Source organism: Erinaceus europaeus, chromosome 1, assembly GCF_950295315.1.
Source record: "Erinaceus europaeus chromosome 1, mEriEur2.1, whole genome shotgun sequence".
Lineage (NCBI taxonomy): Eukaryota > Metazoa > Chordata > Mammalia > Eulipotyphla > Erinaceidae > Erinaceus > Erinaceus europaeus.
In genome coordinates, this window is record NC_080162.1 from 151444422 (window position 1) to 151470979 (window position 26558).

Consider the following 26558-nt stretch of genomic DNA (forward strand, 5'->3'; position numbering starts at 1 on the left):
TCGAAGAGGGTCGCGCCGAGCACTGCGGCGGCAGAAGCTGGAATGCTTTCTAACCGCGTCCCCCACGGCCCCAGCCTGCGGAACGTGGTAGCTTCCGGCGCTTCATTTCCCGTGCGCGGCCCGCGCTGCCCTCCCTTTCCTCACTTTCCAGGAGCTGCCGAGCCCTCCTGTTTGGCCACTGAGCCTTTCCCTAGCGTGTGAGTATCGTGGCCCGCGCCGGGAGCAGCTGAAAGGAGCCACGGGCGCAGCGGAGGCCCCTGGGTGCGGGAAGACGGCTGGGCTAAGCTCGCGGCTCTGCAGCTTTAGGGACCGGAGTGCAAGTGCGGACTACTCACCGGGGTTAGGGGCCGTGGGCGAAAAGCGGCAGTGCGGGAGCCAAGGGGCGGGGCCGCGGGGCCACGTGGTTCCGCCGGCCCCACTAGCTGCCGCGGGGCCTGGCCGCTATGGCAGCCTGCGCTGCAGAGGGTACCTTTCTGGGGGGGGGGGGGGGGGCGGTGTCAGGGATATCCGGAAGTGCCTGGAGTCCTCCCATTGTACTCGTTTATTATAAGCATTTTTTGCCCGCCGGCTCTGGTCTGGGTCAGGGTGGACTGGCACAGAACCCGCCCTCGTGGAACCCTGATTTCACGGGGTAGGAGAGAAAAAGTATGTAAAGAAGGCAGCACGCAGGGTTTTCTTAACGTGATCTGAGCCTTAGTTTGGGTGAGGTGGGTGGCTGCAGGTGACATTGAAGCCAGTTTCTGAAGGGGAGGGTGGTGCTCCTCCCGAGAGAAGTGGAAGGAAGCAGGGACAGGCTTTTGCTGGCGTTAGACTGTGCTGGGGAAATCCCCCCCCCCCCCCCCCCACTGCACTTTGGAGAAAAAGCTTCCCTTCCAATTTGGGATGGTCCCAGCGGGGGTGGGTGTGTGAGTGGCTTTCAGTTGACAGATCTGTCATTCTTTGAAGGAGTGCCTTTCCAGGCTGGACCTCCCCTTGAGTGTGTGTTGGGGAGGCCAATATCAGATGCCATGTGGGGTTTGTGAGCACACCCTCAGTAGGCCAGCGACCACTGCCTGGCCCCAACACCTTTGTCATCCCCTTCTGGAGGATCCTGGAGCACACTGCCAACTCCCTTCTGCTCCCTGTGGCAAGGCTGCTGGGCCCAAATGTGCTTGCTTGGGGGTGTTGTGAATGTCAAAAGGAAAACATATCTCCAGCCTGCTTGTGTCAGCTTTTCAGAACTGCAGCAGGTGTTGGCAGGGACACTTGCCCTGGCCCCACGCCAATATTTCAAGTGACACGAATGTACTGCAAGTGGGTGACATCATGGCACTGATGGGGACTATGGGCACTGAAGCTACTGAAGTGTCCTGGCTACTCAGTGCCCCACTGCTGTTTTCCAGCTGTGTTTGAGATCTGAGTGTGTGCAGAAGATGCAGAGAGCATCTGTGGTTCTGGGGGCTTTCTGGGTAGGGGGCACAGCAAGGGTTGGGACAGAAACAACCCACTGTCATGTTATTCAGGGTATGAGCTCTGTTGAGGCCAGGCCCTGGAGTGGATGACAACATGCAAACAATCTGTTAGCAGGGCAGGGCAGGGCAGACCAGTGTTTGTGAGTTGGGTGGGAAAGCTGCATAATTATTGGGAGCTATGGATCTTGCACGCTAAGGAGGTGAGGGGTCCTCTGGCCAGCTACCCTGGTCTGGAGCTATTGTTCCTGTTCCTGCTCCTGCTCCACATTTCTCTGGGGACACAGAAGATACAACAGGTATATTGTGGCCTTAGGCCCTGGTCTCACACCTTAGGCCCTGGTCTCACATATCTTCACCATGCTCACAGCAGGTAGGTGGAGCTGCCCCTAGTGGGCAGACTGACACACAGTTCAGAGGTTGGGAAGATGGTATGGAGCACAGACCTGGGGAAACACTGGGACCACCACCTGGAGCTGAGGGTGGGGGACAGGGACCCTCTTCTACCCAGATTCACAGCTTTTTTTTTTTTTTTTTTTTTTTTTAATATTTATTTTATTTATTTATTCCCTTTTGTTGCCCTTGTTGTTTTATTGTTGTAGTTATTATTGTTGTTGTCGTTGTTGGATAGGACAGAGAGAAATGGAGAGAGGAGGGGAAGACAGAGAGGGGGAGAGAAAGACAGACACCTGCAGACCTGCTTCACCGCCTGTGAAGCGACTCCCCTGCAGGTGGGGAGCCGGGGTTCGAACCGGGATCCTTCTGCCGGTCCTTGTGCTTTGCGCCACCTGCGCTTAACCCGTTGCGCTACAGCCCGACTCCCAGATTCACAGCTTTTATTATCCTCCATCTCACACGTCTTATTGGGGTGGGGGCTGCCTGACTGCAACCTCATCTTCCTCCACTGTCTCCTGCAGGAACACTGCCTTCTCACTGTATGTGGTAAGCATGTGGCTGCTTCTGCGGGCCATGTCAGGAGCTAGGCTAGCAGGGCCACTGGAGCAGAGGTGGGGGGGGGGGTGCAGGAGTGTCTCACTAGGTCACCTCTGCAGATGTCTGGCAGGCCATCCTCCCACCCCCACTGTGGACCAGAGCTGTCTGTAGTGGGAGGTAACCGCTTCTGAGCCCTGCAGGTGGGGTGAGGGAGAGGAGGGCAGAGACTCTTTACCTTTCCTTCTTGATCTTACTCTGGCACGGGTATCATCAGAATTTTCTTCCCCTGGCCTTCAAACTCCAGCCTTTTAGTAGGAGTTGTCACTTTTGTGGGTCCCCCTGGGAACACAGATCAGGACATGGAGGGACTGTCCTGGCAAAGTTCCTGGAACAGGGAAGGAGTGGAGAGCCTGGAACATTGGCAGGCCCCATGACTACTGCCTGCAGCCAGCCTCCCTGGGTGCCTGGCTCACTCCCTGTCAGTGGACAGCACTCCCCAGCCCTGCTGTTCACCCCTTAGAGCCTGGCTTAGTGCTTAGTCCACCCTGTCCTGCAGAGTTGCCTTCTCTGTTAGTGAAGCTAGCTCTCTAGGGCCTGCTGCAGTGTAGGTTAGCACAGGGCTAGAGTTAAGCTGTTGCAAAGCAGAGGTGTACCCTCACCTTCCAGAGTGGCCCAGGCTGTGGCTTGCTCTGGATTTGGGGTAAGGGTGGGGTCTCTGACCCATTTCCTCATTCTTTCTGTTTATTTGCTTTGGATAGAGACAGACTGAGAAAGAAGGAAAAGATAGGAGAGAGAGAGACCTGCAGCACTATTTCACTGCTTATGAAGCTTCCCTCCTGCAGATGACTGGGGCCATGAACCTGGGTTCTTATGTGCTCAGCCAGGTACACTACCACCTGGCCTCATATTTCCTTGATCTTAAAGGAGATGGAAGCCTTGTCCTGTGTACATCAGAAGACTTCATATCCCAAAGGATCCACCTGTTTCTGCCTGGACATGGACCTGTGGCTCTCCACAGTGGCCCTTGTCCTAGTGCAGCAGCACAGATTGGCCCTGAGTCAGGGCACTGTGTAGGGGTCCCTGAGACAACTCAGGCCAGTGTGGGTACTGGTCAGGTTGGCTTACCTTTCCCACAGGAAGAGCAGTTGGAGAAGTGCTGGGGGGCAGGGGTGCCCTTGGAGCCTGCCTGACTTCTGGTCTTGAGAGCCCTCCCACAGCAAGACTCTGGTAGTGTGTCTGTCTGTCACTTTCTGACTGTTCCAAACTCATCTCCACGCCACCCTGCTTGGGCCACCCTGTCTGACTTCCTCTAACTTGCTCCTTTCTCTTCATGCTTTCGTAGGAGATCAGAGCAAAAGTAAGTACCTTTGTGCCCCTGTGTTCCCATTCCCTGGGCTAGGGGACATGCCTCAGCCCATGGCACTTCCCTGGCTGTAGTGTGCAGATTCATTGCCTGTTTGGCTTGGACTCTGAACCTCTCTGGTGGGGTGACTGGGGTGTGCAGCCCTGAACAGGACTGATGTGCTGGGTCCCTCTCCCATGGGCTGGACATGCAACCCAAGCAGACCCCTAGTCTAAGGGCCTGTCTTTTATTCTTGGTGTATTGAGAAGCAGAGGTGTGGCCTGAGCTGTGGCCCAGATCTCTGAGTAGAGCCTGCCTCGTCTGCTGTGGGGAGAGTTCTGGGCTTGCGATGCTACAGAGGCCCATGGAAGCTCAACTCTCCTTGGTGGGCCTGCCACCCCCTCAGAGACAGTGGGTGATGTCACAATGCCCTGCCTCCTGGGGACCCACTCTGGCCTCCCCCTACTGCCTCTGCCATCTGCCAGGCCTTGGTAAGTGCCACCACTGGCCTGGGAGGAAATATCAGGGGGGTGGCCTAGGACCCAGGGCCTCGGTGGCCCAGTGGCCCCGGCTCCTCACCTGTGACATGTGCCGTTAGAGGCCTCCTGAGCCCTTCAGAGTACAGCGGATCCTCCCTGAAGTCCTCGGTAGGCTTGATTCAGGGTTCAGATTTTGCTTGGTGGACCTCAGGAAAGGGTCACAGGTCCCAAAGAGAGCCTTGGGCAGGGTTCTGTCCTGGTTCACAGGTTGTGCTTACCCTGTACAGACCGTGTCTTCTGGGGGTGTGGGAGCAAATATAGAGCCTGGGGACTGGCAGACTTGCAGAGTGGACACACAGAAGCAGGGGCAGCGGGACATACTGGGCGAGGGCTGAGCAGCCCCTTGAGTACTTGGCTCTTGTCCTGGTCAGTTGGTCTGGATGCTTCTGCTCTGGCTAGCAGGGAGTTAGGTCTGGCCTAAAGGTATCTGAGTGAGTTTGTGAACCCTTTTTCCTTCCTAAGAGCCGAGTGACCCCTCAAACTTTCTGGGCACTCTGACCAGGCCACTCTGTTCCTGTTGAGTGGGGTGCCGTTGTTCTCTTCTGTGGCCACTGCAGGGAGTGTCCCCAGTGCCAACAGCAGGGCTAGGGTGCTCACCAGACCCAGAACTCAGCAGTGCTTGCGGGGCAGCCAGCAACAAAGGCCATTCCTCTGAGCTGGAGGGACACTGCCTTCAGCTAGGAAGCCCAGTCTCCTGGGCACAGGCTTGTCCTCTTACCTAAGGAGCAAGTAGGATGTGTGCTATAATGAGGGGGTATACCAAAAAATGTTGCAGCTGACCCAGGCCCAGTACTGTTTATAGGGGGAGGAGAAGTCATTACCTTCTGCTCCCAGCTCTCCCTTTTCCTGACCCTCAGTACCTCCCCTTGGTCTGGATAACTGTTGGTAACTTAGGGGGCGGGTGTGGGGGACATCCTCAGAGAAAGCCAAAGTGTAGTCTAAAATGGGGGTGACTGGACCGAGTGGAACACAGAATGGTCAGCTGGTGTCTAGTTCAACTTACTTTCAGCTAGACAGTGATTGACACTGCAGTATAATAGTGTGTGTTTCACATTTAAAACTATTTGTATGAAAGTGAGTTTATCCTGCTTAGGAGGTAAACTGAGGAAAGGTCTCAGGACCATATTCTCCAGTCTCTAGAGGTCACTGGAAACCCTGGTGTGTCTGCTCAGGCTAGTGTTGCAGCTAAGAGAACACTGCCCATTGCGTACTGATTCTTCACTATGTTCTTCAAGGATTTGATCCTCTCTCCTTGCATGTTGCCCTCTTGGGAAACTGCCCCTTTCCCGGGTCCCACCAGCATGGGGTGGGGGGCGGGCACCTAACCCCCCCCCCCCACGCCTGGCCAGCTGCGCCAGGCCCACTGTGTTGCAACTGCCTCCCTGTGCTTGCTTTTTCACGCTGTGCGGAAGATGAGGAGCGGGAAGGCCGCCTGTGCCCTGGAGACCGTCTGGGAGGACAAGCAGAGGCATGTGGAGGCTCAGGCAGCCCCCACCCAGCCGCCCCTGGCCCAGGCTCCAGCCGTGAATGGGCCAGGCCCAGGGGATGCAGAGGACCTGGAAGAGGCAGAGGGCCCTGGGAAGGTCCGCCCTGGGAAGAAGCCCCTGCAGAAGAAGAGGAAGCGTTCCCCAAAGAGTGGCCTGGGCCCAGTGGACCTGGCCATGGTGGGCCTCTCTGCTGACCATGTCTGGCTGGACAAGCCACTTTTTGACCAGGCAGAGAGTTCCTACCGCCAGAGGCTGGCAGATGTGGCTGCCCAGGCATCACAGGCGTCCCACGTGTCCCAGCCACCTGCCCTGATCCTCCAAGGTCCCTGCACCCATGGGAGCCAGGTGGCCTGCCACCATGTGACCTTGGGTGTCTGGGTCAACAAGTCTGCCTTCGACCAGGCTGAGCGGGTGTTCGTGGAGTGGTCTCAGGCCCTGCTGCTGGCTACAGAAGGGAGTGGCCAGCAGAGGGCTCCCGAACTGGCCTCCACGCACCCACCCAGCCCACTGGCCAACCGCCAGCCCCCGCTAAGCAGTCTGCAGGCGCTGGTGCAAGAGGTGTGGCTAGAGAAGCCCCGCTATGATGCAGCTGAGAGGGGCTTCTATGAGGCCCTGTTTGATGGCCACCCCCCTGGGAAGGTGCGGCTACAGGAGCGAGCTGGCCAGGCTGAGGTTGCCCGGAGGGGCCGCAGAGACCGACGGACCCGCACTACCATGAGCAGCAAGCGAGGAGGGCTGCGGAGGGCTGACGGAGAGTCGTCCCCAGCTCTGCCTTACTGGTACTTCTTACACAAGGATGCTGAGGCACCCTGGCTGAGCAAGCCCGCCTACGACAGTGCTGAGTGTCGCCACCATGCTGCTGAGGCCCTGCGCATGGCCTGGCGCCTCGAGGCCGTGTCTCTGGCCCACCGACCTGGTCCCCGGCCCAGCCCGAGTGTGTCCAGCCTGAGACCCAAGTAGGAGAAGTGTGCTGAGGGACCCTAGTGCACCCTGGGTGGGGCTATCCCTGACATTTCCTGGACCCGCCGACCAGAAAGGGCAGGGGAAGCTGGGACAGTGTGGTCTCCAAGGCCACCCCTCAGGGCCACAAAGTTTAGGGTTGTTGGGAGAGGACTTAGCCTAGGGCTGAATCTGCTCCACATGGGGTGCCCCATCTGGCTAGACCAGGGGGGAGGCAGTGCTAAAGCCAGTGTGGTGGTCCCTTAACCTCACCAGGGCAAGATCCTCAGGAGCTGGCACTGCCTATCTGCCTCCCTAGTCATCTGTGACTGCCCATGAGGTAAGATGGGCATCACAGAGCTACCCAGCCTGAAGAAGGGACCTCTGCTGGGTGTTGAAATTGCCTTTTAACCTCGGGGGATTCGTGAAACTGGTCTTTGGAGGCCAGGATCTGGCTTTAGAGAACCCCATGGCAAGTGGGCAGAGATTGGGAAGACTAGAAGCCTGGCGGTGGACAAGCGAACCCCAGGTGTAACACTCAGTCCTCCCCAGCTCTTCAAGGGGTTGGGCTCGCTGGTTTGGCAGGATCTGGGCCTTGGTGTGCAGATAAGGGCGGGGGTGGGGTGGGGGTGGGTACTGAGCTGATGGAGGCCTGGCTCCTTAAGGGGAGGGGGGCATGGAGGAGTCATAGGGGCCCAGCCTCAGTGGGGCTGAGTGATGGCACAGGGCTGGAGATCCTGTGTACGGAATTGGTTGGTGGGTGGTATCTGGGGCTCGACCTGCCAGTTGGTGTGGCTGTGCCTGCATAGGTGTGTGAAATAGGCACAGAAAGTATTAATTCATTGAAAAGTAATCCTATCCTCTGTCCTTTCTTTGTGACCTGTTAATGTCAATAATGTGTCATAACAGATGCTTGCAGCAGCATGCAGTGAGCAGTGTCACCCTCCCACCATGCCTTGTGACATTCTCTTCATGGCTGCCAGTCATTTTTTGGCCCTTTTGACCAAAGTTAGGAGTGTGTGGGTGCCATGCCTGCTGGGTTCAGGGACACACTTCTGAGCCCACACTGCCACAGAGCACTGTTCATTTCTGGTTAGCCAGACACCTTTGGTGTCTGGTTAGCAGAAGACTGCTAGATTTTCCCACCTACTTCTGCATTTAGCCTTCGGTGATGAACCTGACTTAAGGCAGAAATGTGGATAAAAAGGGAACACCTTAGGGACCCCTGGGGCCCTGGGCCAGATTTCGAGAGCCACTGGGTTCCCCAGCATTGAAGGAAACCTACACCTGGCAAGGAACATGATGGAGGAAGAGGGGCTGAGAGTTGGTTCTGCTCGTTTTCCCTGGACAGCCTTCCCTGCCCTCTTTGTTTCTGGGCTGCCTCAGGGTCTCTAGTACAAGGGAGAAAACACAAAGCAAAGAAAGCTTAGCCTCTTCTCCCCCCCCCCCCCCAGCAGGAAAATGGCTACCAATTTCCTCATGCACGAGAAGATTTGGTTTGACAAGTTCAAATACGATGATGCAGAAAGAAAGTTCTATGAGCAGATGAACGGGCCTGTGAGCAACGCCTCGCGCCAGGTAGGGGCTATATTGGGGCCTGGGCGGCTTGGTGCCAACTGCTGGTGGTGTGGGGTCTTTGGAGAGGTGGCCTGGTTGGCTTCCGGGTACTGGGCCCACTGTCCCAGCACATATGGCCCCGTGGTCATAGCCAACAAACTCTGGCACCTGCATCTTGCTGCACTTTCCTTCTACCACACTTCCAGCTTTCTCCATTAAAGGAGTTCTGTTTTTTAAAATTCAACATATTTTTTAATGAAAAAAGCAAAGACTGGTTCTTTCTGCACTGTCTGCAGGAGAACGGCGCCAGCGTGATCCTCCGCGACATTGCGAGAGCCAGAGAAAACATCCAGAAATCGCTGGCTGGAGTGAGTACTGCAGCCTTGCTCAGCGCTGCCGCCCTCCCACCACGCCTTGTGGGCTTCTCCCCAGGACCGCCAGTCATTTTTTTGGCCCTTCTGACCAAAGTCGGGAGGGTGTAGGTGCTGTGTGCCATCCGTGACACACCCCTGAACCTATACTGCCACAGAGCACTGCTCACTCCCATCTTCTCACCAAGGCTGTCACCTGCTTGCTGGTGCTTCCTGGACATCCTTACACCCCAGCCTTCAGCCAGCCTGTGGGGTACAAACCTGGGATCTGTATTGCTTGCTCTGCACGCATGAGGTTGACACCTCTCTTTCCTCTTGGGCCTTGCTCTCCCTAGAGAGGTTGGTTCCTGGAATGTGTCAAGTTCAAATCATTCAAGCATCTTTGATCCGAAAATGGGGGGTGGGGGTGGGGTGGTGGCAGAGTCCTAAAGGAGAGGAGATGGTGGTAACATGGCACTCTACCCATGGCCTGCCTGAGGACTGACCCCAGGAGTATTCCCTGGGAGCCAGTTTCCTTCTCTGCCTGTCAAGAGTACCAAGTCTTCAATTCTGCTCTTGGAGGGTGGCATCCTGGCATTGAGAGTCACCTTTCAGAAGAGGGAATTGTCTCCTTGCCACCTTTGCAACATTCTACTTGTTAGCTCTCTCCTTAGCTCGAGGTCCCAATAGGCACCGTCCTTGCCCCTGCCTCTGACATCACATTTCTTTTTGGCTCTCCTCCTATCATGAGGATCCTTGACGCCATTGGACTGGCTTATCCAGATCTGTCCTGTCCTAGTGCTTTTGCTACATGAGGTGTGGGTTTGGGTTGGAGATTAGCCTATGGGCATCCTTAGGAGCTCCTATCCTCTCAGGCTCAGAAAGTGGGGGAAGCAAAAGGGCAAGGGTGTTACTCCAACCCTTTTCCAGCTGGCCAATTCCTTGGTTTTGAAGACCTAGGACCATGCTGATATTGGATACTCAGAACAGGTGCTTGCTTGTAGCAGGGGTTTATTTTGAGGACTGGCTACACAGTTTCAGGTCTTATGCCTTCAGTTTGTCTTCACCTCTTTGGTCCAAGGCATTTAAAATTCTTGAGGAGGGGGATCATGCCATTAGAACCATCTATGCTGGTCCTCAATCACCTTTGCCTGTGGCTTTGGGGAGTGTCGGCCTTTGGACCCTGCCCAGCTCCAGCGCAGGAAGATTCCCTGTAACAGCTCATCTGCCACAACAGGCCTCTGCAGTTGAACTTCTGCACCTGGGCTGGATGAATGCCCGTCAGGTCCTGGTTGCTTTGAACATAACAGCTCTTCCCTCTCTCTCCATCCTGGGAGCTGCAAAAGAAAGCCAGGTCACATCTTGGCATTTTGCTGCATCTGAGCAGTCAGCTAGAGAACCAGGGGCCTGTTTCCTGTCCTGCTCTCCTTGAACTGTGGACAGTCCCTCTGCCATAACATGGTCCTCGACCTATCCGAGCCCTGCCTTTAGTGACATCTTGTGCTACTAACAGGCATCTGTAGGGGGCAGTTGGTGTTCCCTGAGGTGTTGCTGTCTCCTTTCTTTCTCTGACTTGACTGACAAATTCTTCAGCCCTCAGCTTTCTCCCAAAAGCTCTGAAGGCAACGTGGGTCTTCTGCTGTGCTCAGCCCTGCCCTTCCCAGACCCCTGGCCCTTGCCCTTTCCAGACCCTTGACCTCTTTAGCTGTCACTCCCAGCTGTAAGTCCTTGTTTGGTGGACATAGGCTCCATAAGAGTGGGGCCTTTTCCCGGGTCTAGCCCCCGACTCCCCACCTGCAGGGAGACAACAAGGGCAATAAAACAAGGGCAACAAAAGGGAATTAAATTTTTTTAAAAGAGTAGGGCCTTTCAGGATGTTTTGCTTTCTAAAGACATTTAGTGTACCCAGGTCTTGTCTACAACAAGACAATAAAACAACAAGGGCAACAAAAGAGAATTAAAAAAAAAAAAATTTAAAACGTGGGACCTTTCAGGATGTCTTGCTTTCTAGAGACATTTAGTGCACCCAGGTGGTCAGCATCAGCCATTATGTCTCCTCTGTCTTCTTGCTCGAATTCCCCACAGGCAGGTTTACTGTGGGCCACTAAACATCCGTGTACTTTCATACAGGGCTGTAGGCTAGAGCCCCATAATCTAAGTGGAGAGAGGTCCATGCCCCCTAAGGCCTCTGTCTGGCTTGCAGGCAGTTGTCGTCCCAAGTCTTAACAGCTCATGCCTTCCTCCCCCCTCCCCCACTGCCCTCCCAAAAGTTGTCCAGAGCTCTTGCAAAGACCCCACTCATTGTGACACTGCTCCCTAACCAGGCTCCACTGCTTGTAGCCCAGCTTGTGCTCTGAGGTGCTATGGCAGAGGCCTGGCTCATCCTTGGGTGAGGGTGGAGGTAATGGGCAGAGATCTTAGGACTGGAGGCTCCTGGGAACTATCTCTGATCCAAGTTTAGGACTAGAAGGGGCTGGAGACTCCTAAGATTCAGAATCTTTATGTGGGAATAGCCCCTGTGGCCAACCTTGATGAGGCTACGGCCCTGAGTTGCCTGACTTTCTCCTTCCCTGCCAGCATCAGTGGGTATGGGACAGAGATGGATGGCAAAGCCAAGCTCTGGTACCCTGATAGCCCCCCCGCACTTGACCTTGAAAGGTCCTCAGATTTCTGCCCAGCCTCTGCCAACCCCTACCCCTTCTACTCCAAAGCCTGTTACCACCATAGTGTCACCTGGCAATCCTCAGTACTGTCACCAGGGCTGTGGCCAGAGGTCCCTGGGGCTGATGGGAGTAATGGGAATGTCAAGGTGAAGACTGGAGAGCGGTCCCTGCCACCTGCTGGGACCTGGCTCCTTGTTTGGTGGACATAGGCCCCACAAGAATGGGACTTTTCAGGATGTCTTGCCTTCTGAGGACATTTACTGCACCCAGATGGTCTGCAGAGTAGGAAGGAGTCCTTGGGCCTACTGGTGGCTGACAAACAAGGTCCAGGGCTCTTAACACAATTGGACACTGGAGGGCAGGCATGCCCTGTCCCATCTGCTCTGTGGGAGTGTGCCTGTGCCCCAGGGGTGAGCATGGCTTGGGTTTGACCCCAGCAGAGGGCAGTTACCTTACCCTGGGGAGCCAGAGCCCTGCAGTGATTACAGAGTGCCTCCCACCTGCTTCCTTCCTGACCCTAGTGGTGTTCAACTGCTCTCCCTCCCGTTTCCAGCTCCGGGAGGTGCTGTCCAGCCCCCCTGAGGCCCCAGGCCAGGCTTTGTAAGTCCTCTGCTTCTTCCCACCCTGCCAGCCCTGATTTGAACCCCCTCTGTATGGGGCTACCATGGGCTGCTGCTTTCTGCTTGGTTGAGAAGTGGGGTGGTCCCTGGCTGCACTCCCTCAGGCTACCCCAGAGAGTGTGAGGTGTCAGCAGGGCATCCATCCACAGCCTGTGCTGAGTGAGGATGCATGAGGCTGATGTCTGAGTTCAAGGAGGCAAACCTGGCAGCAGGCTGGGTGCCCAGCACTCACCCCCCTGCCTTGCAGAGCTCAGGCAGCGGGGCCTCCAGTGGGCCAGGTGGAGACCACAGCGAGCTTGTCATGCGGATCGCCAGCCTGGAAGTGGAGAACCAGGGACTGCGAGGCGGTAAGGCCCTGGGCTGGTAGGTGAGTCCCCTGTAGCCCTGACCCACCATGATACCATGACCTTTGCTCTGCAGTGGTACAAGACCTGCAGCGGGCCATCTCCAAGCTGGAGGCCCGACTAAGTGCACTAGAGAGGAACTCACCTGCTCACCGGACCACAGCCCCACAGACTCAGGTCAGTACCCAGCCTGTGGGGGAACATGTGAGGGGCTAGGGCCCAACAGGCGGGGTCTTAATTGCCTTCCCTGTGGCAGCATGTGTCCCCCATGCGCCAAATGGAGTCTTCCACCAAGAAAACAGCCACAGAGGATGATGAGGACGATGACATCGACCTGTTCGGCAGTGATGAGGAGGAGGACAAGGAGGCAGCCCGCCTGCGGGAGGAGAGGCTTCGGCAGTATGCAGAAAAGAAAGCCAAAAAGCCAGCACTGGTGGCCAAGTCCTCCATCCTCCTGGATGTCAAGCCAGTGAGTGAGGGGTGGGTGGCATGGGACCCACCTGGGGGTCACCTGACCTGCTCCACCATTGTGGGGCGGGGTGTCTCAGCTTAGGGGGGAGACCTTCTAGTTCCCCTGTGCCCTGCTGCTCTTGTGTCCCTGGACACCCAGCCCCCATAAGCTCACCCGCTTCTCCTTCCCCCTAGTGGGATGATGAAACTGACATGGGCCAATTGGAGGCCTGTGTGCGCTCCATCCAACTCGATGGGCTGACCTGGGGGGGCTCCAAGCTGGTACCTGTGGGCTACGGCATCCACAAGCTGCAAATCCAGTGCGTGGTGGAGGATGACAAGGTGGGCACTGACCTGCTGGAGGAGGAGATCACCAAGTTTGAGGAACACGTAAGTTTGCAGGCAGAGCCGGAAGGGTTATTGCAGGGCTGGAGCATGGGATCTGAGCCAGTGACCACTCTCCCTCTTCCTCCTCCAGGTGCAGAGCGTGGACATTGCTGCCTTCAACAAGATCTGAGTCCTGGCATCCGGCTGGGGGTGTGTGTGCAAGGAGTTGAACTTGTGTGATTAAAGACTTGAGATTCTGGGCCCTGGCTCCTTGTCTTATTTGAGTCCTGGATGAGGACATGAAAATTACCTTCAGACTGACTGGACTTCACTGTCTCCATCAGGACAGTCCTAGTCCTCTGTGTGATCTGTTCCCCTACACCAGTGGTCCTAGTGGTTCCTGCTGGACTCCTCACTGTAACCTTACGCTGCCCACCTCTTCCCCAGAGTTCCCACTTGCTGCTGCCCTCCCACCCTTCTATCTTCAGCTAGAGGGCTGTGTCCAGTTAATTAAAATGATAAAGCTGGAAAGAGCAGTTCAGGACCTCTATATCTTTCTTGGCAGTATTCTCATGTACCAACATAACTCCCTGGCTCTGCTGCAGTAACCAAGGTGACATGCCCCTAGGTCTGACCTGTTTGGAACCGACCCTGCTCTTGCCTCTACTGTTACTCTTTGGGTGGGGGGTGGGGGGGCAGGTGTAGCTGTCCTTCCAGCCCCAGTGCACTGCATATGGGCCATTCAATCCTGGTGTGTCTAGGTTGGCCATAATAACAGCCCCCCTGTGGCACTGTCTCTACAGCCTACCTTCTGGGCAGCACGTGAATCATAAGAAAGGGTGTGGGAAGCAGTTTTTTGTTTTTGTTTTTTTTTTTTGTCAGAACCAGTGACCTAGAGAGCACTGAGTCACAGGGAGTGAGCGAACCTCTCCGAGGTGGGAGCCACTAGAGTTCTGGAAGACTACAGTGGGGCTGCTGGGGCCTTAGCCTTCCTGCTAGCTGCTGCCTGCTACCACTCCCCAGGCCTGGGACAGAGCCCAAAGGCACTGGGACACTGCAGTGGGCAGGACCAGGACAAAGTTTAGCAGGAGTAGAGTTACAGCCGCCCTCTTCCCCCCTAGGGACAAAGTTGCCAGGCTAGGGGGTGGGACCAGAACCTGAGTATCCCCAAGGGGCCAAGAGAAGCAAGCGCATTCAGGTCCCAAAGGCCAGATAATAGGCTGGGCCCTCCCCTCAGCTCCCAGCTCTTCCCCACCCTCCTTACCAAGTGCTCGTGGGCGGGGCCTGCAGAGTGGGACTGCGATGGCGGCAGAACAGGAATCCGAGGTGCGGCCACTGCTCACCGACCTCTACCAGGTCACCATGGCGCTGGGCTACTGGCGTGCGGGCCGCGCACAGGACCAGGCCGAGTTCGAGCTCTTCTTCCGCCGCTGCCCGTTCGGCGGTGCCTTTGCCCTGGCCGCGGGGCTGCGCGACTGTCTGCGTTTCCTGCGTGCCTTCCGCTTTCAGGATGAAGGTACCCTGTGCGTCCAGGGACTTTCTAGCCCTAAACCCCCATCCCCAAAACTGTTCCCCTTAAGGTTCTTCCACCCCCTGGGCTCAGGAAAGACACTTCCACCTGGGCAGGTCCCTGGATGTGTCTGGAGCCTTCAGTGTTCCTTAGAACTCCCAGTCAAGGGAGAGTTCCCCCTACCCCCTAGCCCATCAGAGCTCTTGTGGTCCCCAGACTTGGAGTTCCTGGCTTCCGTGCTGCCCCCAAACACAGACCCTGAGTTCTTCGAGCACCTTCGAACCCTTGACTGCTCCAGGGTGACAGTACGGGCTTTGCCTGAGGGCTCCCTCGCCTTCCCAGGAGTGAGTGCCTGTGATGAAGGAGGGTGTTTGGGGGGACAAGTGGAGCCAGGTGGCTTTGGCTAACCCTTGTCCCCACAGGTGCCATTGTTGCAGGTGTCAGGGCCACTACTGCTGGTTCAACTGCTAGAGACCCCGCTGCTCTGCCTGGTCAGCTATGCCAGGTGGGCTGGCTGGCTGCCCAGGGTGTGTGTGGGGGGCACAACTGTGGAGCTTGGCACCCTGGGGTTCTGTGGGTGAAACATAGGTCCCAGGTCTCTTCTACTGTGGAGGGCCTCACAGAGGCTTTCGGCTTGGCATGAAGGTAGAGGAGCTTGAGATTGGCTCTGTGGCCCTCAGCCTACAACACCTGCCCCCTTTCCACCTCCAGCCTCATTGCCACCAACGCAGCTCGACTTCGACTGATTGCAGGGCCTGAGAAACGGCTGTGGGAGATGGGACTGCGACGTGCTCAGGGCCCTGATGGGGGCCTCACCGCTTCCACCTACAGCTACCTGGGTGGTAAGGGACAGGATAGGGGATGAGAGGGGGAGGAGCAGCCTGGAAGGTGACACAGTGGCTAGAGCGTTGGACTTACAAGCATGAGGAGCCCAGTTAATCCCTGGCATCCCATGCACCAGAGTGATACTCTGGTGTTCTCTCTGTTAATTTTCTTTAAGAGAGAGAGAGAAGGAAAAGAGGGTCTGGGGGAGTCCGGCGGTAGCACAGTGGGTTAAGCGCACGTGGCGCAAAGTGCAAGGACCAGAGTAAGGATCCTGGTTCAAGCCCCCGGCTCCCCACCTGCAGGGGAGTCACTTCACAATCGGTGAAGCAGGTCTGCAGGTGTCTACCTTTCTCTTCTCTCTGTCTTTCCCTCCTCTCTCCATTTCTTTCTGTCCTATCCAACAATGACGACATCAATAATAACTAAAACAATACAACAAGGGCAACAAAAGGAAATAAATAAATAAATATTAAAAAAAAAAAAAAAGAAAGAGGATCTGGTTGCTGGTGTACCTGGCTGAGTGTCCATGTTACTAATGTGTACAAGGACCCAGGTTCAAGTCCCTGGTCCCCAGCTGCAGGGGTGAAGCTTCATGAGTAGTGAGTGCTTCAGGTGTCTTTCTCCCCCTCAGCTTCCCCCTCCCCTTGCAATTTCTGTGTCTTATTTAGTAAAAGGAAAAAGGAAAAAAAAAATGGCTGCCAGGAACAGTAGAGTTATATAGATACTGAACCTTAATGATAACCCTGGTGGCAATACAAAATGAATACATAAGGAAAAGAAGAAAGAGGGTCAGTGAAGTAACTCACCTGGATAATGCATTGCTTTGCCATGTGTATGACCTAAGCTTGAACCTAGCTCCCACTGCATTTAGGAAAACTGGTACTGTGGTCTCTCTCTCTCTCTCTGTCTGTGTCTCTCTCTCCACACACACACAGAGAGAGAGAGAGAGAGAGAGAGATGGAGACAGAATAAATAAAATAGAAAAATGGGCCAGCCAGATAGCTCACTTGGATAGTGCACTGCTTTGCCATGTGTACAATCATGGTTTGAAGAAAGCTTCAGTGTGGTCTCTTTCACTCTCTTTGCTTCTGTCTTTAAAAACCAAAACCTGGGGAGTCGGACAGTAGCGCAGCGGGTTAAGCGCACGTGGCGCAAAGAGCAAGGACTGGTTAGGATCCTGGTTCAAGCCCCGGGCTCCCCACCTGCAGGGAAGTTGCTTCACAGGCGGTGAAACAGGTCTGCAGGTGTCTCTCTGTCTCTCTTCCTCTCTATCTCCCCCTTCTCTCTCAATTTCTCTCTGTCTGTATCCAATAACAAATAAAAAAAAAAAATTTTTTTTAAACCAAAACCTGGAGTCAAGCGGTGGCGCAGCGGGTTAAGTGCATGTGGTGCAAAGCACAAGGACTGACGTAAGGATCTGGGTTCAAGTCACAGCTCCCCACCTGCAGGGCAGTTGCTTCACAGGCGGTGAAGCAGGTCTTCAGGTGTCTTTCTCTCCCCCTCTCTGTCTTCCCCTCCTCTCTCCATTTCTCTCTGTCCTGTCCAACAACAACGACATCGATAACAACAACAATAATAACCACAACAATGTTAAACAACAAGGGCAAAAAAGGGAAAATAAATAAATATAAATTAAAAAAAAAACAACCAAAACCACAGAGGACCTAGTGGGGGTTATATTGTTATATGGAAAACTGGGAAATGTTATGCATGTACAAACTATTTACTGTTGACTATAAAACATTAATTCCTCAATAAAGATTAAAAAAACCAACAACAACAAAAAAAGTGGAGAGAGATGAGGTTTGCCCCCACTCCACCCCTACCCCACCCTTAACCACTGATGTCCTGGCTCAGGCTTCGATGGCAGCAGCAACGTACTGGCAGGACAGCTTCGGGGCGTGCCTGTGGCCGGGACCCTGGCGCACTCTTTCATCACTTCCTTCTCTGGCACTGAGGTGACCCCTGACCCGGTCAGTGCCCTCTGCTTTGACTATAGTCTCTTGGCCCAGTAGATGATGGGATGGGATAGCCTGGCCTTTATCTGCAGCTAGGCAGACACCATACCTCATGTACCCCAGTGTCCTGAGCTGGGGGCCTTGGTGCTGCCCTGTGACAATGGCACACAGCCTAGACACCCTAGGTCCTGCATTTTGGCCCCCATGCATCATAGCTCTTTTCTGCAGATGCTGGCTCCAGCTGCTGGCCAGGGTCCCAAGGTGAACCTAGTGACCTGTGTGAAGGTGTGGCTAGAACGTGTGTGTGCCCAACTAGGTCTGGGGCTACAGGAGCCGCACCTGGGGGAACGGGCGGCCTTTGTGGCCTATGCCCTGGCCTTCCCCCAGGCCTTCCAGGGCCTGCTGGACACCTACAGTGTGCTCAGGTGAGGCCTGGCATGGAGGGAGGCTGTGAGGGGATGAGCGCAGCAGCAGCAACCCCTCCATCCTGACTCTACCGACAGGAGTGGGCTGCCCAACTTCCTGGCAGTTGCCCTGGCGCTGGGGGAGCTGGGATACCGGCCGGTGGGTGTGAGGCTGGACAGTGGGGACCTGCTTCAGCAGGCCCAGGAGATCCGTGGCATCTTCCAGAACATCTCGGCCCAGTGAGTCCTCTGCTGCTCTGGGGCAGGGGTATTAGGTTGGGGGAAGGGAGGCAGAGACAGATGCTTTGATCTAGTGGCGCTCTAGTCACCCCAGGATTAGTAGGCAAGAGGCCAGGGTGGGTGTGATGGACAGGTTCTTTGGGGGACAAATGGTGACATCTAAGGGGCCTCCCTGTCATAGGTTTCAGGTGCCCTGGCTGGAGTCAGTCTCCATCGCTGTCAGCAACAACATTGATGAGGAGGAGCTGGCCCGGCTGGCCCAAGAGGTGGGGGAGCTGGAGGAGGGAGTGGGACTGGGGGTGCCAAAGACATGAAAATTCAGGCTGAGTCTCTTCCTCTCTCTACTTCAGGGCAGCGAGGTGAATGTCATTGGCATTGGCACCAGTGTGGTCACCTGTCCTCGCCAGCCTTCCCTGGGCTGTGTCTACAAGGTGGGGACAGGGTTCCAGCTTGTTGGGGTGATGGGACTGTGGGGGCCCTGGGCCCTGCTGTCACCACTTTTCTTGCAGCTGGTGTCCGTGGGTGGCCAGCCTCGAATGAAGCTGACTGAGGACCCTGAGAAGCAGACACTGCCTGGGAGCAAGTCTGCCTTCCGGCTTCTGGGCCCCAATGGTGAACCCTTGCTCCCCCACACCCAGTGCCCCCTCCCTCAAAGGCCCCAGGCCCCTAGCATCATTCTTGGCCCTCCCCCCACACAGGGTCTCTGTTGCTGGACCTGCTGCAGTTGGCAGAGGAGCCACCTCCTCAGGCTGGCCAGGAGCTGAGGATCTGGCCGCAGGGAGCTCAGGGGCCTTGTACCGTGAGGCCAGCCCATGTGGAGCCCCTGTTGCAACTCTGGCTCCAGCATGGACAGGTACCTCCACTCCCTTGGTCTGTCTCTTCCACTGGAATCAAAGCCCAAACCCTGAGCCTTAGGAGACCTTTTTCCTTCCCTCTCTCCTCAGCTGTGTAAGCCCCTCCCACCACTTGCAGAATCCAGAGCCTTTGCCCAACAGTCCCTGGGCCAGCTGAGCCCTGAGCACAGGCGGATGGAGCAACCAGCAGTCTACCAGGTAGATGGAGGCCCCTCCACGAAGGGACAGTGTCCATACCTTATTCCCCCATATGCCCCCACAGCCCCCACTCTTAGTACTACTTTAGTACTAAGAGTACTAGGGTCTGGTAACTCTTCTCTTCATTTCTGTCTTCCCTGTTCCTCCCTGCAGGTGGCGCTGTCAGAGAAACTCCAGGCCCTGGTGCACAGACTGAGTGCCCTTGGGGCCCCCTGAGGATCCTGAGATGGGGAGCTGCTTTGGGGAAACATGAGTCATTCACTGTCCCACAACTGGTGGTGTGATTTTTTTTTTTTTCCCCTGCCTGGGGCCAGAGCATAACAAAATCAGAGCAAGTGTTATGCTTTGGGAAGGGTTGAGGTAGGTCTGAGGGGATTCCTGAGCTTAGGGACCCTCCATTTCAGTGTTTTCTTAGGAACTTGGACATGGGGGTGGGGGCAGTTCTGCTGTTGAAGAGGGCCAGGCATGGGGGCAGGGAAAATTTTGATGTCCACATGCAAAGGGAGTTACTTCTGGAAGTGGGGCTGGGGTGCCAGAAAGAAGGGTTGGGGTCTCCTTGGCTCCCACAACTGCTAGGTACACTGCCTCCTGGATTCATGATCAGCAGGGGATTCCAAGTTTCCCTAGCCTGGGTCCTGACACCTGTCACAGTGTCAGCCAGGCTTACACCCTGGGGACGCAATTCCTGACCCAGAGACTCTGGGGAGGAAGTGTAGGGGTGGTGGCAGGTGACTTCAGGTCTTCCTGGATGTGGCACTGGGCTGGGAGAGCTGTAAGTCTGAGGGAACACAGAGGACAGGGACCTGGTTGCTCCAGTCCAGATAGCATGAGGTAGGTCAGGGTATAGGGTGGGGGATGCTGACGGTGGCACTTCCGTTGGTACCTTCCCTCTGCCCAGGAATTTCACTCAACCTGCTCTTCCAGCTCCCTGGGGTAGTGCCTCTGGGTGAGGGTGACTGGGGGTTGGAGGCGGAGGCTGGGGCAGGCCAGCCCTGAGGTTGTGAGCCTGGACAGAGATGGGGCTTGAAAACACACAGGGCAGGACCCCTGGCATCCATGGGCAACACTGCCCAGCTCTGCACTTCCTGGATACCAGGACCTAGAAGGCCACCCTAGGAGGCAGCTGCTTCTCTGCCACCTCAGTGATGACAGTCCTCTTAGTCATCCGTATTCTGGGATGTCTGACTAGGTTGGAATGTAGTCATTATGGCCCAGCCCAAGCCCCCACTGCTCTCAGAGGCTGAGCCAGGTCTTTCAAAGGGCTGAGTCCAGACTTCTGGACCCTGCTTGGGGTCCTCCTTTCTGAGAGGGGTTGGGGGTCAAGGTCAAGGCCCTTGCCACCCTCCCCTTGAAGATCTATTCCCTAGGTGATCTTGCCACATCCCTAGGGCCCCCAGACACCCAGGGGGCAGGCTGGCTGTCCACTGCTAACTGCCTAAGCAGTAGAGTCCTCATACACCCAGTGGGCAGGACACCTAGGGCACCCTGTCTCCCCACCCCACCCCCCACATACACATAGAACACAAGCTAACACATGCACACACCACACCTGTTCCTGGGCCCGCCCACTGGGGGCCTGCTTCTAGGTCATGTCTAGGCACAGCCTCCCAGGAGGACCAGAGGCAGGTGCTCCAGGCTGTGCCTGGCTGAGCTGCCGGGGTCCACGGCAGCTATGGCTGGGGGTGTGTGGGGCCGGGGCCGGGTGGCTCCCGTGGGAGGCCTCACCTTGACAGCTCTGGCTGAAGGGATTCAGGGCATCCAGGGACAGCCCCTGGGATCCCCTTCTGAGGACCCTCAGCCTGATCTTGCTGCAGAGCCTGGGTGTGCTGGTGCCACCCACACAGCAGGCAGTGTGCCCTGTTCCCCACCCAGTGCCCAGGAGCCAGCCCCTGAGGGACCCTCACAGGTAAGCAATAATGGTGGAGGAGAACTGAGAGAAGGTGCCGGGGCCACCAGAATAGAGGGTAAGGATGAGGCCAGGATTTGGGGGGTTGGGGTTGAACACTGATGAAGAGCACTGAGAGGACTCCCAACCCACCCCCAGGCTACCCAGAGCTCCTGGGAAGATGGGGCCCTTGCAGACCTGGCCTTATACACAGCTGGCTGCATGGAAGAGGCCGGCTATGCAGGCACCCAGGAGACAGCTCTCACCCTCTCCTCAGCCCTGGAAGCCCAAGGGGAGAGGCTGGAGAATCAGGTCAGCATCCCCAAGTCCCTGAGATTCCTGCTCAGGCTTCCTTCCAGAGTTGGGAGTTTGGAGAACAGCTGCAGGCTGCACCTTCCTGAAGGGGGGTACAGAGGGTGGTGAAGAGGGCCTAGAAGGCCTGCCCACTGACTCCACCCCCTCCATGCCAGGTGCAAGCCCTGGTGTGCGGGCTTCTGTCACAGGTGCCCAGCCTGGCAGAGGGCAGGCCCCGGCGGGCAGCCCTGCGGGTGCTGAGTGCACTAGCCCTGGACCACGCACGGGATGTGGTGTGTGCGCTGCTGCCCTGCTCACTGCCCCCTGACCGGTAACCTGCCCCACCCCGCCCTGCCTACAAAAGCCCTGCTGCCCCACTCAGCTTCCTTCCCCCTTCCCGCTTGGTTCTGGAGACTGGCCCCAGAGGGCTGGCAGGTTGTGGCAGGGTGGAGCCTCCAAATTCCCTGCACTGTACCCTTCCTTCTCTGGCCAGGCCACCCCAGAGAACAGCCTGGGAATGCACACCAAAGAAGGAATTGAGCCAGGTGGCCCTTGGATCCATTCTCCCAGGAGAAGTCTTTGTTCCTGACTTGGATTCTGCTCCCTGGCTTGCCAGCCTGTGAACCTGACTCTGATGCCACTTAGTTTGCTTCTCTGATATTGGAGAAATAGCGTAGAGAAGATGGTCCTTACGCCTACTGTACTCCTATGGGCACCTCTCTTCCAGCCCAGCACTGACCTTGCCACTTGCCCATACCTCCAGGACGGCAGCTGAGCTGTGGCGCAGCCTGAGCCGGAACCAGCGTGTGAACGGGCAGGTGCTGGTGCAGCTGCTGTGGGCACTAAAGGGGGCTGCTGGGCTCCAGCTGGATGCGCTGGCGGTAGGTGGCTCTGGCCAGCCCAGCCCTGGCACTCAGCCTGGTCCAAGGGGTCTAGGTGGGGAGGTGCAGGTTCACCTGACAATAACATCCAATATGTCCATGGATTACCAAAGTCTGAGTGGCCTCTCACTCTATAGGCCACACATGCCCTCGGAGAGATGCTGACGGTCTCCGGCTGTGTAGGTGCTACGAGGGGCTTTTACCCGCACCTCCTACTTGTGCTGGTCACACAGCTGCACAAGCTCGCCCAGGGCCCACGCACCCCTGACAGTCCCAAGGTTTGGGGCCCATCCCACCGAGGACCACCACACAGCCATGCCAGGTGATGGATTGGCCCTGCAGGAAGTGGGGAATGGGCCGGTGACCTCCTGGCCCTCACTCCCTCATACCCGCCTTGCAGCTGTGCGGTGGAGGCCTTGAAGGCCCTGCTTACGGGGGATGGCAGCCGCATGGTGGTCACGTGCATGGAGCAGGCAGGAGGCTGGAGGAGGCTGGTGGGAGCCCACACACATCTGGAGGGCGTCCTGCTGCTGGCCAGGTGTGGGAGGGAGTAGGAGTCGGGTGGAAGCTCCTGAAGGAGAGGGACACTGGTGGGGAAAAGCTAGCAATTCCACTTGATCCCATTTATTCCGCCCCAGTGCCATGGTGGCACACGCTGACCACCACCTGAGAGGCCTCTTCGCAGACCTACTTCCGCGGCTGCGCAGCCCAGACTATGCGCAGCGCCTCACGGCCATGGCCTTTTTCACGGGGGTAAGGCCCCTTCCAGAAGGGGTGGTGAGCTTGCGGGTGGAAGGACACTGAGCGGCGCCCACCCGCACCACCCGCTCGCGCTGACCTCACATCCCCCGCCCAGCTGTTGCAGAGCCGACCCACAGCGCGGCTGCTACGGGAGGAGGCCATCCTGGAGCGGCTCCGCGCCTGGCAGGGCGACCCCGAGCCCACCGTGCGCTGGCTGGGCCTGCTGGGCCTTGGCCACTTGGCACTGAACCGAGGAAAGGTGAGGGGCAGGGCTGGCCCGAGCGGGGCGAGGTAGCCAAGGGTCGCCCACGAGTCCCAGTCCCCACAGGTGCGGCACGTGGGCACGCTATTGCCCGCGCTCCTGGGCGCGCTGGGTGAGGGCGACACGCGCCTCGTGGGAGCCGCGCTGGGCGCGCTGCGGAGGCTCCTGCTGCGGCCTCGGGCTCCGGTGAGGTTGCTGAGCTCTGAGCTGCGGCCGCGCCTGCCACCGCTGCTGGACGACGTGAGTCACGCCCCGCCCCTCTCCGGGATCGGCCCCGCCCTCTCCCCTTGGTCCCTCTCCGGCCCGGTTTGGCCCCGCCCTTCGCCGAGTTCGATCCCGCCCCTCACCATCTCGCCCCGCCTCTCCTTCGCTAGCTCCTCTACCGCCCCCATCTGGCCCCTTCACCACAGGCCCCGCCCTCTTCAATGTCCCTTGGTCCTGGCCCTTCCGGGTCACTGACTCCTCCAACTACTCTTACACCCTCCTTTGCCGCCTACCCTCGGGTATTCCCCAGGCCCCAAATCAAGTTTCCAGACTGCCCTACTTAACCTCGCCTTCCTCGCCCCGCCTAATGACGCCCTCCCACCTAGGCCCGGGACTCAGTCCGAGCGTCAGCCGTAGGGCTGCTGGGGACGCTGGTGCGGCGGGGCCGGGGCGGGCTCCGGCTGGGGCTCCGAGGCCCCCTGCGCAAACTGGTGCTGCAGAGTCTGGTGCCGCTGCTCTTGCGCCTGCACGACTCTAGCCGAGATGCAGCTGAGGTCAGCTGCCCCCAATATTGCCCCGTCCTCTCCCCATCCCTATCCCTGAGTACCTCCAGAAACTTCCCCAGGACCTCAGGTGTGGGTGACATGGGCTCCTTGCACTGCCTGCCCCGGGGCTTCGCTCTTCCTCTTGATCACACCCCCAATTTCTGCACTCATCTTACGCCTTGACCCTGTCCAGAGCTCAGAATGGACCCTGGCCCGCTGTGACCAGGCATTGCGTTGGGGTCTGCTGGAGGAGATGGTCACCGTTGCCCACTACGACAGCCCAGAGGCCCTCAGCCGCGTCTGCCATCGCCTGGTCAGTGGGGTGCGGTCAACTGTTCACTTGGGTCAGCCTACTCTGATGCTTCTTCCCATAAAACGGAGCCAGCCCCTACATTCTTTCAGTGTGTGTGTGTGTGTGTGTGTGGGGGGGGGTTGATGGCAGGTCGGAAGCATCATCAGGCCCTAATACCCTGCCCCTCAGGTTTCCCAGGGGACCCCAGCCCCTGTACACCTTCTGCAGCCACTACTCTTGCCACAAGCCCTTCTGTCTCAGGTCCAGCAGTACCCAAGCTGTGTGCCCACCTTTCTGAGCCAGACCCAGGGCTATCTACGGAGCCCACAGGGGCCCCTGCGCCGGGCAGCTGCTGTGCTCATAGGTAAAGCAGCCCCGTTCCCTGTGCTTCACACCTGTCCAGAGTTCTGGGAGCTGAGCTGGCCCCTCTCTGCTGGGGGGCACACTTACAGGTTTGTCCTGGCCTAGGCTTCCTCGCCCATCACACCAGCCCCAGCTGTGTCAGCCAGGACCTGCTGGACTCCCTGATGCAGGGTGAGGACCTGGGGGATCTGTGGGTGCTGAGTGGGCTGGGTGGGAATGCCTGGCCTGGTTGGTGGGCCAGGAGCCAGGGCACCTGCCAATCTTATAGCCCTCCCAGTTGCCTGAGTCCTTCTGTCCTGGCAGACCTGGGGCAGCTACAGAGTGACCCTGAACCAGCTGTGGTGTCTGCTGCACATGTGTCTGCCCAGCAGGTAGCTCTGCTGGCCCGAACCCTGGAGCCACCCCACACCTCCCGTCTCCTGAGCCTGCACCTCCTGGCCCGCCTGGCCCGCCTAGGCACCCTGACCCATCAGGGCCACAGTGCCAGCCCTGCTCGGCCCCTACCCGTCTACACAGACAGCCCTTTCCAGCGCCGGAGCCTTGCAGACCGTTGGGGCTGTTTGGGAGCCAGCTGAGCTTCACCCCAGGCTGGAGGTTCTGGCCAGCTCTAATCTGCAGAAGGGAGGCACTCTTGGCCTGGTGCTTGGTGCTGGTGGCTGTCTCCTGGAGCAACCCCAAGGCCTGCTGTGCACACTGCCCTTCCCCAAGTACTCACAGCCACCGCAGCCATGGGAACCAAAGGGGCCTGTGTCCAGCTCCATTTCACACTCATCTCCTCTCTCCTGCACCCATGGGCTCATCTGTTACTCCTATGGCTTGTTACTCCTATGGGCAAGCCCCTTGGAGTGCACTCTGCCTTGCTTCAGTGCCAAGGTCTGTGGGGAACCTGGAGCTGGCACAACCTGATAGCTGGAGCCTGCACCCCTACATCAGTGCCTTCTTGAGAAGATCATCTGACTTTCCCACCCAGGGTCCCACCTATGAGTTCAGGTGTGGGTAATAGCTCCAGCAAGCAGGCCAGGTCCTGGGCCATCCCCATGCTACACAGGGGACTGGGTGAGGAAGATGTGTGGAGACACAGGGAAGGGAAGCCTCTGGAGCTATGTTCCTTAGGAGCCCTGACCTAGGGACCCCCATATGGAATGACCACCTTGAAACATCCTCACCTTCCCCTCGCCATTCCTCATGAAACCACCACCTTAGAGGGGTCTCAGTGCCCACAGCCTCTTGGAGGACAGGCATCAGTCCCCTTGGACAGAGGGCCCCTCAGGGGAGCATGGTGTCTTACCTACCACCTGTGACTGTGCTTCAAATAAAAGCACAGGGTACAAGAGACTGGAAGTTTAGCTTACCCAGTAGAATGCACATTTTCGGGGGTCGGGCGGTAGCACAGTGGGTTAAGCGCACGTGGCGCAAAGTGCAAGGACCGGAGTTAGGAACCCAGTTCGAGCCCCTGGCTCCCCACCTGCAGGGGAGTCACTTCACAGGTGGTGAAGCAGGTCTGCAGGTGTCTATCTTTTTCTCCACCTCTCTGTCTTCCCCTCTTGTCACCATTTCTCTCTGTTCTATCCAACAATGAACAACAACAACAACAATAATAACCACAAGGCTACAACAACAAGGGCAACAAAAGGGGGAAAATGGCCTCCAGGAGCATAGTGCAGGCACTGAGCCCCAGCAATAACCCTGGAGGCAAAAAAAGAAAGAAAGAAAAAGAATGCACACTTTGCTGTGCATAGGGACCCAGGTTTGAGTCCCTGGTCATCACATGGGAGCACCTGTGTGTGGGAAGCTTCCCAAGTAGTGGAGCAGTGCTGTGGTGTCTTTCCTCTCTCTCTCTCTCTAAATACAACAACTACAAAAACAGACAAATAAACAGAAGTCCACTGGGAGCTGCAGAATTGTGCAGGCACGAAGCCCCAGCAATAACTTTGATGGCTAAAAAATAAAAATAATGAACACATATAGACTGTGGAGCCAATCTCTGACTGGGGCAAGCATGTGTTTCTGGTGAGCTGGGCCTGGTACCTGCAGAGCCAGACAAGCAGTGTGTGGCTGGGGGCAGGTCATCTGGCTGGGGGTGGAGGCTGGGCAGGCAGACTG

At 57.1% G+C, this 26558-nt stretch overlaps 3 protein-coding genes across 20 annotated transcripts; all 3 read left to right on the top strand.

Annotated features, from left to right (window-relative positions):
• Positions 1 to 41: 41 nt before the first annotated feature.
• Positions 42 to 13265, top strand: EEF1D (eukaryotic translation elongation factor 1 delta). 5 transcript variants are annotated; one of them, XM_016185148.2, is made up of 8 exons: positions 42 to 197; positions 8143 to 8266; positions 8542 to 8613; positions 12126 to 12225; positions 12299 to 12399; positions 12479 to 12691; positions 12868 to 13062; positions 13151 to 13265. In XM_016185148.2, exons 1-8 carry the CDS (start codon positions 43 to 45, stop codon positions 13187 to 13189), a joined length of 999 nt encoding a protein of 332 aa, XP_016040634.1. In that variant the 5' UTR covers position 42; the 3' UTR covers positions 13190 to 13265. The 5 variants fall into 5 exon arrangements, with proteins under 5 accessions (XP_016040634.1, XP_016040635.2, XP_007516054.1 ...); XM_016185149.2 differs by having other exon boundaries at positions 70 to 197; positions 8146 to 8266; XM_007515992.3 differs by lacking the exon at positions 42 to 197 and adding an exon at positions 5675 to 6705.
• A 930-nt stretch (positions 13266 to 14195) lies between these two features.
• On the top strand, positions 14196 to 19260 carry NAPRT (nicotinate phosphoribosyltransferase). Of its 3 annotated transcripts, XM_007516059.3 has the most exons (13): positions 14196 to 14515; positions 14726 to 14853; positions 14932 to 15014; positions 15221 to 15351; positions 17192 to 17307; positions 17521 to 17717; positions 17796 to 17936; positions 18118 to 18202; positions 18287 to 18367; positions 18446 to 18548; positions 18635 to 18789; positions 18881 to 18988; positions 19142 to 19260. In XM_007516059.3, exons 1-13 carry the CDS (start codon positions 14302 to 14304, stop codon positions 19202 to 19204), a joined length of 1605 nt encoding a protein of 534 aa, XP_007516121.1. In that variant the 5' UTR covers positions 14196 to 14301; the 3' UTR covers positions 19205 to 19260. The 3 variants fall into 3 exon arrangements, with proteins under 3 accessions (XP_007516121.1, XP_060054211.1, XP_060054205.1); XM_060198228.1 differs by lacking the exons at positions 14726 to 14853; positions 14932 to 15014 and having other exon boundaries at positions 14393 to 14515; XM_060198222.1 differs by lacking the exons at positions 14196 to 14515; positions 14932 to 15014 and having other exon boundaries at positions 14729 to 14853.
• A 149-nt stretch (positions 19261 to 19409) lies between these two features.
• On the top strand, positions 19410 to 26420 carry MROH6 (maestro heat like repeat family member 6). Of its 12 annotated transcripts, none has more exons than XM_060198142.1 (14): positions 19410 to 20894; positions 21033 to 21185; positions 21344 to 21498; positions 21895 to 22048; positions 22186 to 22370; positions 22449 to 22586; positions 22687 to 22801; positions 22905 to 23048; positions 23118 to 23291; positions 23642 to 23809; positions 23994 to 24113; positions 24282 to 24456; positions 24561 to 24626; positions 24759 to 26420. In XM_060198142.1, exons 1-14 carry the CDS (start codon positions 20661 to 20663, stop codon positions 25028 to 25030), a joined length of 2253 nt encoding a protein of 750 aa, XP_060054125.1. In that variant the 5' UTR covers positions 19410 to 20660; the 3' UTR covers positions 25031 to 26420. The 12 variants fall into 12 exon arrangements, with proteins under 12 accessions (XP_060054125.1, XP_060054138.1, XP_060054133.1 ...); XM_060198155.1 differs by having other exon boundaries at positions 24354 to 24456; XM_060198150.1 differs by having other exon boundaries at positions 21931 to 22048.
• Positions 26421 to 26558: the final 138 nt, after the last annotated feature.

What these genes read in the sequence shown, in the direction of transcription:
- EEF1D (XM_007515992.3), top strand. Translation starts at nt 5,675, where the DNA reads ATGAGGAGCGGGAAGGCCGCCTGTGCCCTGGAGACCGTCTGGGAGGAC. An exon ending in GAACCAGGGACTGCGAGGCG is followed by an intron (nt 12,226 to 12,298) that starts GTAAGGCCCTGG and finishes TTTGCTCTGCAG; the next exon opens with TGGTACAAGACCTGCAGCGG. An exon ending in TCCTCCTGGATGTCAAGCCA is followed by an intron (nt 12,692 to 12,867) that starts GTGAGTGAGGGG and finishes CCTTCCCCCTAG; the next exon opens with TGGGATGATGAAACTGACAT.
- NAPRT (XM_007516059.3), top strand. Translation starts at nt 14,302, where the DNA reads ATGGCGGCAGAACAGGAATCCGAGGTGCGGCCACTGCTCACCGACCTC. An exon ending in GCTCCCTCGCCTTCCCAGGA is followed by an intron (nt 14,854 to 14,931) that starts GTGAGTGCCTGT and finishes TTGTCCCCACAG; the next exon opens with GTGCCATTGTTGCAGGTGTC. An exon ending in CCGGCTTCTGGGCCCCAATG is followed by an intron (nt 18,549 to 18,634) that starts GTGAACCCTTGC and finishes CCCCCCACACAG; the next exon opens with GGTCTCTGTTGCTGGACCTG.
- MROH6 (XM_060198142.1), top strand. Translation starts at nt 20,661, where the DNA reads ATGGCTGGGGGTGTGTGGGGCCGGGGCCGGGTGGCTCCCGTGGGAGGC. An exon ending in TGCTCACTGCCCCCTGACCG is followed by an intron (nt 21,499 to 21,894) that starts GTAACCTGCCCC and finishes CCTCTCTTCCAG; the next exon opens with CCCAGCACTGACCTTGCCAC. An exon ending in GCTGGACTCCCTGATGCAGG is followed by an intron (nt 24,627 to 24,758) that starts GTGAGGACCTGG and finishes CTGTCCTGGCAG; the next exon opens with ACCTGGGGCAGCTACAGAGT.